At 41.5% G+C, this 8,755-nt stretch overlaps 1 protein-coding gene across 1 annotated transcript; it reads right to left on the bottom strand.

The window, feature by feature from the left end:
* Positions 1-1,759: 1,759 nt before the first annotated feature.
* On the bottom strand, positions 1,760-2,599 carry LOC140715770 (probable G-protein coupled receptor 139). The gene has a single exon (XM_073028142.1). It carries the CDS (start codon positions 2,597-2,599, stop codon positions 1,760-1,762), a length of 840 nt encoding a protein of 279 aa, XP_072884243.1.
* Positions 2,600-8,755: the final 6,156 nt, after the last annotated feature.

Genomic DNA, 8,755 nt, shown 5'->3' with positions numbered 1-8,755 from the left:
TACTGGAAATCTTCCACCTTTAGTGTAGAGTTTACTTTGTCTTGCCTATACTGAAGTACAATTATAAAAGTGGTTAAACAAGGCAGTAAAACAATAATGATATGGCATTTGAACATATGTCATTTTGATAACTTGATAATAATATTTTTTCTGGAATTTGTCACCAAAGCAATAGGTACAGGAGCTGAAATCTAAGTTCACAAGTTGATTACATTTGGACCCACACTGCCATCTATCCATGTATCTATCTATTTATTATCTGTTTAGTTAAGTGTTTCTTTCTTTCTTTATTTATTTTCTTTTAATTTTTCTATCGACCTATCGGTCCAACTATTTATTTACATATGAATGTATTTATTTATTTACCATTAACTTATATTTTTGGCATTTGTACAGTTTGTCTTCTTATGCTGCTAGTGTTTGTGAGTAGCTTTCATTGATTCTATTGTATTTCACTATTGTATTGTGAAGGTCCTTGAGTACCGTGAATGTGTGTGATTTTGGCGACGGCCATCTCAGATTAATTCGCATTCCTAGAACATTATCCATTGTTAGGTATCAGTACATTCCCAGGAAATATTTCACCAAGACCTGTAGTTCTACCTTCCGAACATTGTTGGCCATATGAGCTGATGCAGAACGTTCAGATCCCGGGATTGTTGGTTTAACTCGGAACAAGGTAGTGATCCCGTTATCAGGCAGTGATAAGCCAAGTCAATTCAAGTCAAGGTTATGGTCATTTAGCTATATAGATATATACCAACAAATGAGCCAACATTTCTCCGGCCCATTGTGTAAAGAGTAATATGTACAACACACATATACCACTCAACAACTTAAAAACACTGCGAATTAAATCTCGAAATGAAATATGCATAGATTAACAAAGTAAAGAGTGTAAATTAAATATTGTAGAGCACAATGCAAATTATCTGGTGACACTTTGAATGCGATGCGGCAGTGTTCAGAAATCTATGGCCCGAAGGAAGAAGCTGTTTCCCATCTCATTCTGGTTTTTATTCATTGGAAGTCTCCTGCCTGGTGGTGGAATGTCAAAGAGGATGCTGGATGGAGGAGTGGGATCCTTGATAATACTGAGCGTTCTGCGGAAACAGCGCTCCCAATCAATATTGGTTGGTGGTGGTTGGTGGGGAGACCGCTATTAACCTCTCGGCAATTCTTACTGTTCTATTGCAGGGACTTCCCGTCTGATGTTCTGCTGCTCCTATAGCTAATGCAGATGCAGCTTTTAAGGATGCTCTTAATGGTAGTTCTGTAAAATACAATTGAGATGTAAGGGGAGTGTGTGCCATTCTATTCAGAGAGACAAACTGAGGGACCTGTTGACATCGTACATGATGTGAAAACCCAGGAAATCGGTGCACTTCATGGAGCAGCCGTGTCTGCGAAGATTGGGATGGTCCTTCTGACCTTCCTAAATTCCACAACCATTTCCTTAAAACCAACTCGTAGACTGGTTCTAAGAGCCCAACTGTACAATACCTGTGCACCAGATTTAAATGATACATGCTTAATATATGCAGGCCGGCCATACTTTCGAAGCCTGTTGGCGATATGGATGGTGAGGATGACGTAGGTGGTTTTGGAATTGATCAACTCAGAATCAGGTTTAACATGTCTTGAAATTTGTTGATTTGGTGCATCAGTGCAATACAATACATATTTATAAAAACTATAATTTGAAATATATTCAAAAGCAGAAGTGAATGAAGTAAACATCAAAGTCAGCAGAATTTATTCATTTTTGCTTAGTAAAACAGCTAGTAACTGCAGTCATGGGATACTTCAGTATCTTCTTCAACTCCTTTCTGAAGTTAGCCTGGGTTACCGCGTAAATGAAAGAATTTGTGCAGAAACTCAGGTTTGAAAGCATGTTGGCGCTCTCTTGGAGAATGTAGCTTGGATCTCCGAAATTGAATCCTGACATATAAGAACCGCCTTTAATCCGCACGTATACAAAATTAATGACATATGTACTCCACAGGAACAGAAAACTGGAGGAGATAGTGAAAAGTAATATCATGGATTTTTTCCGCTTCTCCATTTCTGCATCTTCGAGATTCTTCCCCTCTTTCTCACCCCGAAGTCCTCTGCGGACTCTGTTCGATACAAAAATGTGTCTAATAGTCAGAACATTGAACAGCAGGATCAGAATAAAAGGGATGCACGGCGTTAAAATGTGATCCAACAGATCATACGCTATCCAGACTGGTTCAGTGAAGAAACTTGGTTTATACTCACAAAACCAGGGCACGCCATCTAGTATATACAAGGGCTGATACACAAAGTAATAGGGTACATTCTTCACGGTTGCCAGAAAACAGTCAACAGATATAACTAAAGCAGCAGATTTCTCATTGCAATATATCCTTTTCAGCTTCAGACAACAAATAGCGACAAACCGGTCGATCGTGAAAGCGACCGTCAACCACACCGAGCAATCCCAGCTGAAATAAATCAGCACCGTGACAAGACTGCAGGCGGGAGTGATGGAGAGCAAACTGTTCACGAAAAAGATACCAGTTATTCGATTCAATATCACGGCAGTGACAATGACCAGCAGATCCGTTACCGCCATTGCCACCAGGTAATAAGTGACGCATTTGGAGAGACCGCATCTTCCACGTGATAGGACCACAACTGCTGCCAAGCTCGCTGTTAAGGGAACAACAAGAACGGTTCGAGATTGAATGTTTGAAGTCTCAGTACAGATGGGAATTCATGAGATGACTTTACAAATGACGCGAAAAGAGTAAAAATCATATTCACTCGAGTGATTCCTAAAATGGCAGCACGATATAAGGTAGGAATGGGTCGACACTGTCCATGGAAGGGTACTGAATTTTTAGTTCTGTTTCCTCGATTACGAGAAATGGATGCAAGGGTTTATCCTTAAAAGTTCAGTGAATATGACCAACAACTCAGTATCATGCATACTTTGTTCATCAGCGTTACATCTATATTCAAAGCCGTTATTTTCTTTCTGTCTTTGAAAAGTATATTGAACAGAACTATTTAAATTGCTTCATGACTGTAATCAGTATTATCATGAGATAGATGTCCGTGCCCTACTACAGAACCCTGTATCCCGTTCAATCTGGGTGCTGCGAAGTAAACAGCCAACCCGCATCTTCAGATTTAAATGAGGAAATGACGTTTCTGAGGAAAATAACACGGGCATCGCCGAAAATGGGACCGACGCTGCGCCTTGTTCTAAAGAAGCTCAATGGCATGTTCGCTGGTTGGGTACTAATCCACTCACATAGCTGGTAATGTCAGCTCTGCATAAACTAAATCTAATGGCGTCCTCTATTTCCACGATGAGGCCAAATTCAAGTTGTATGAGCAACAGCTTATATTGTATCTGTGTATTCACCAACCTGATGGCATGAACAATGATTTCTTGACACTCTGACACTCCTCTTCCTGGTATCCTCCGTCATATCATCTCCTTACTTGCCCATCATCTGCCTCTGGTGCTCCTCCCACTTCCTTTTCTGTTGGATGGTCGTCTCGCCTCTCCTATCAAATTCCCCCGTCTCCAGCCTTTTAGCTGTCTTACCCATCAGCTTCCGAGTCTTTCACTTGTGCCCTCCGTACTCCGGGTTTCAGCTATCACCAACCTTCTTTCTGCACTCCTCCCAACTTGACCTAACGCTCATCTTTTTTTCCCGGTCCTGATAAAGGAATTCAGTCCGAAACGTCGACTACTTATTCCTTTCCGTCGATGCTACTTGACATTCTCAGATCATCCAGCATTTAGCTTGTGTTACATAAACTAAATAACTAAAATGTTACCGCAGCCTGGCAGATATATAAAATATTATTTTAAAAGGCACCAAAACTAAATTGTAATACGTTCCAGTATGGTACAGTCACAATATATATATATATATATATAGATTATACTTGCTTGTTATATTGCTTGATGTGCAATAATGCATCGTAGCATGATGCACGTTATCAGATACATTAATCTCTCTATTACTGCTAATGATAAATCACACAGTACACTATTAAATAGAGGTTAGACATTTAACGTGATCAGATATATTCACATCACATTATTTCTTTAGATAAAATTTGCAACATTTCAACGAGAAAACATTAATGGTTCAGAGAGTTATTAAAGAATATCAGTTAGAATCACCATTGGACACTGATCTGTAACTGCAGCAAGGTTGCCATCTAGATTCTTAGTTGTAGTTGTTCACTTACAACCAGCGCTGCTGAAACGAAGCAGTGGAATTCGGTATCAAACCTCTGTGGAATTACTATAGGCAAGGTACAGTAGATGATTGAAGATGCACAACTTACAGGGAAAACCAATGATGGCAAGTAAAGGATAGTAAATGGCATATAGCAGTCCTCTTGTTGGGGCGTGCATTCTCTGCGCAAATTGTTCAGTTTCTGCTTTTCTCCAGCTGTTATATTTTGCTATGGACTCCCCAGTGAGTCAATTATCTGCATGTTAGTATCGAGCCAAACGTAAACAATGAATGCTTTTCGTCGTGCTGATGACAGGACTCAGGAGGAATGATAGCTTCTCAACATGGTCTGTCCATTAACTGTAAATCTGGCCACCAGCACTCATCCGGTTCTCAGCTTGTATGCGGTACAGTCAGGAGTCTCATGCGATTCAGTCACTTGTGTGTTCAAAGAGTGGCCGGAGCAAATGCTTCCATTAGTCCGGAACTGTGTGATAGTAGAAAAGATATTTAAAAAGACGATTTATTTTGTTGCTCCATAATATCTCGTGATGTTCAGTGGAGAGTATCGTGACTAGTTGCATCATGGAGTGGCAAGGAAATACCAATAGCCAGGACAGAAGTGTCGACAAATTGTGGCGTGAACAGCGCAGACCCTAACAAGAGTATCCCTCCTCACCATTGTGCACGTTTAGAAAGAGCGCCGCCACAAGAACGCAGCCTCCATCATCAATAACACCGACCAGCCAGGCCATGATATCTTCTCGCTACTACCATCTGTCAGGAGACACAGGAGCTTTAAATGCCACAGCTTCATAAACAGTCATTGGCCGACAATCATCAACCTCCTGAACCAGCGTGGATAACTTCACTCATTCATATCTGAAATGATTCTTCAACCTATGCTCTCACTTTCAAGGAGTCTTCAGCTCATTTTTTCAGCATTTCTTTTGCCTTTTTGTTATGTATTTGTGCGATTTGACTTAATTTGCAAATTGCATGTCTTTCAGTTTTTGTTTTTGTGTAGTTTTGCATAAATTCTATCGTGTTTCTTAATTTTTTCTGCATATGCGTGCAAGAAAATCCATTGCAAGGTAGCATACTGTGACATATACATACTTTGATAATAAATATCCTTCGTAGTTTGAACTTGGTTGTGCGTTGTAGAAAGCATGCACAACACATATAACACATAACGAATTGGGGAACTACGAATTTAATCTACAAATGAATTACGTAGAGATAAAGTACACAAATCAAATATTGTAGGGTACAATGCAAACTATCCGGTGATTCTTCGACTGCGATGTGGCAGGAAGTTCAGGGACGGTGGCACGATGGAGGCACGGTAATAAAAGGAGGTCCAACCAGTCATACGTTACCCAGATTGGTTCAGTGAAGAAGCTTCGTTTAACATTAGAAAACCAGGGAACACCGTCTAGTATATACAACGGTTTGTACGTAAAGTAATAGGTTATGTTTGTCACTGTTGCCAGAAAACAGACAACAGATATAAGTACAACAGCGTATTTCTGATTGCAATGTCGTCTTTTCAACTCCATGTAACAAATGGGCGACGAATAGTTCGAACATGAAAGCTACTGTCAGCCACAGTGAGCAATCATTGGTTGCATATATCAGTAGCGTGCTGAGACTATACGTGAGAGTGATGTAGAGCAAACTGTTTGCGAAGGAGGCACCGATTATTCGATTCAGTGACAACGACCAGCAGATCCGCCATTGCCATTGCCACCGGGCAGTAAGTGACGAGGTTGGAGAGACCGCACCTTCCTCACTGCCGCCAAGTTCGCTGTTAAGGGAACAATACAACGGCTAGAGGTTGAATGTTCGAGTCGTAGAAATGGTGTCTAAAAAGGCACAACTAAGAATAAAACGAATACAACTAGTCTTCAGAGTCAGTTTTCTCGTCAGTCCAATTGCTCAGGTAAGGCAGAATGATGCGTTGCTCTGTGCAAGTCTGGAAAAAATACAACGTCGGAATGGATGGAGTTAAATGTTATCACAATGAAACAATAATTAGCTAACACGTGCACATTCCTGAGAGCAATTGTCGTATCCGCTGCGCTCCAAAATGAGTGGTTGTGACATTAATCTCCGTATTGTGAGCTGTATCCTACTGAGCGACCTACAATATAATTTGCTTCTTAAATAATATTTGTTACTTCTACCAGGCTGCGCTAACATTCCAAACTAGATTTAGTTTAAGCTAGAAAACAAAATGCTGGACGAACTCAGTAGGCCAGATAGCAATCTAATCAAGGACAAGGAGAGCTGACAAGCCAGTTGTCTTTTATTCCCCCTCTGCCATTCTTAGGACTCTGAACAGTTCCTTGCTGTTGGATAATCTAATCAGAGCAACTGAATGTTGACACAGGAAGCTTTAGATAATGATCTGCTAAACCTGAGACCTTTCTCATACAAGTAACTATTTATTATGGAAAGGGTATGGACTCTGAAGTGATTCTTGCTCTGGGACAATCTAATCAATATAACTAAAACGATTCTCAGAAGAGTCGCTGCTTGTTATGTAAAAGGCCAGACCTGCAATCGATAATCCCGTTACACTCAGTCTAGGTTGCCTCATTTAACTGGTTTGGTCAGTCAGAGTGTAAAGACACAAACACACATGGCTGGGGTGGGCAGAGCCATGAAGGAATGTTGGCTGTAGTCCTGTACAATGACCAGTAAGAAGGTGAGCGAGGTAGCTTAGGTGACCTTCAACCAATGGATGGAGATCCAATGGTTCAATTGATGAAGAACAGTATGAGACTCAGAAGCTCCAAATACGTGGGGCAATGGCACACCAGCAGCCAGAGACAAACAATCGCGGATAAGAAGGACCCCACGGACACGTGGAGATCGGGACCACGAGGAAAACCTGGCCAGCGTAGACTCCTTTTCCGGGTAATATCTTTTTCTCTTCATTGATTGTTCATATGGTGTCAGGGGTTCTAATATAGAGCACGTAGCTCTTTTATTAGTTGAAATAATGGAGGTTGTCCTGTCCAAGACCTGAACAAGCTGCAGAAGATCGTGAACATAACCCAGACCATCACAGAAACCAATCTTCCATCCTTGGACTCACTTTACACCGCACGCTGTCGGAGCAGTGCTGCCAGGATAATCAAGGACACGACCCACCCAACCAACACACATTTTGTCCTTCTTCCCTCCGGGAGAAGGTTCGGCAGCATGAAGATTCGTACGGCCAGATTTGGGAACAGCTTCTTTCCAACTGTGATAAGACTGCCGAACAGATCCTGACCCAGATCTGAGCCGTATCTTCCAAATATCCGGACCTGACATTTTAAATTTTAATATATTTAATTCGATTTGTACTTCAGGGAGCGCGAAACGCAGAAACAAATATCGCTGTGATGATTGGACGCTCTAGGATCAATTGTTTGGTGACAATAAAGTATAAATAATATAGGTTATTTGTCGGTATATACAGATTATCTGTGCCTCACTGACCATTATTAAAAGGGGATGATTCTTTTTTATTTTTTTATTTATTTTTTATTCAATTTTTAAGTTACCTAAAATGAATTCGGAAGAACAGATGGGAATAGATATGTCTTTTACATTAAAAGAGGTCGAAGAAGCTTTAGGATCACTCCAGAGTAATAAATCTCCAGGAGAGGATGGTTTTCCGTCTGAATTTTATAAAACGTTTAAAGATTTATTAATTCCTCCTTTTATGGAGCTAATATGTCAACCGGAAAGAATACATAAATTTCCAGAATCGTTTTCGACAGCGATTTTAATAGTATTGCCAAGAAAAGGTAGAGATTCTTTAAAACCAGCGACATATAGTGTTAAGGATCCGGCCTGAACACTGGGTCGAAGGGCCTCTGCTGATAGCTCTGGACAACGACAGCCCTTAATTTCTGCCTTCTTTCACCTGGCCATGTGGGTTTTGACCCAGCCCCTTTCCTTATTGGACTTTCGCCCATTACCCACTTATCTCCTCGCTAGCACCCACCTGTTTCTGTTTTCACTCATTACCCGGTCCATTTAAACCCTACCTTAACTCACATTCTCTGCCAGTTCGTCCCAGCTCTGACCTGAGTCGTTCTAGCCTACCATTGCGACTGCTTCCAACTGACTTTGCCGGACTCTGTGTTTCTGGATTTTGCCTGTTGTGGAACCTGATTTTTGCCTGTGCGCTCTGGATCGTCTGCCCTCGCCGGACTGCCTTTCCTTGGTAAGACCTCCGCCTGCCATTCCGTATTCGTGCCTTCCTCCTGTTTTTGAAAGACTGTTACCCTTGTGCTCCCTAATAAATACTGGTAAAAAAGCATTCATTGGTCTGCACTTGAGTCCTACCGTAACCCGACCCAACCTGACAGAACGAACTGGCCATTATGGACTCAGCAGACCCCAACCAGGTGCGTGAGGCCCTTTCCCGACAGGGAGTGTTGTTAGGGAGACATGAAGCGCAGTCGATGGAAGCCTTCTCCGCATCTCTGACCAGCGTGGCCTCCCAGCTACAGCAGATTCAG

This window comes from Hemitrygon akajei, chromosome 24 (genome assembly GCF_048418815.1).
Source record: "Hemitrygon akajei chromosome 24, sHemAka1.3, whole genome shotgun sequence".
Taxonomy (NCBI): Eukaryota; Metazoa; Chordata; class Chondrichthyes; order Myliobatiformes; family Dasyatidae; genus Hemitrygon; species Hemitrygon akajei.
Note: the sequence above shows the minus strand (reverse complement) of the source record. Positions and strands in the feature narration are given on the sequence as shown.

Excerpts from the sequence above, each read along its gene's own strand:
- LOC140715770 (XM_073028142.1), bottom strand. The coding sequence starts at position 2,599 with ATGGCGGTAACGGATCTGCTGGTCATTGTCACTGCCGTGATATTGAAT.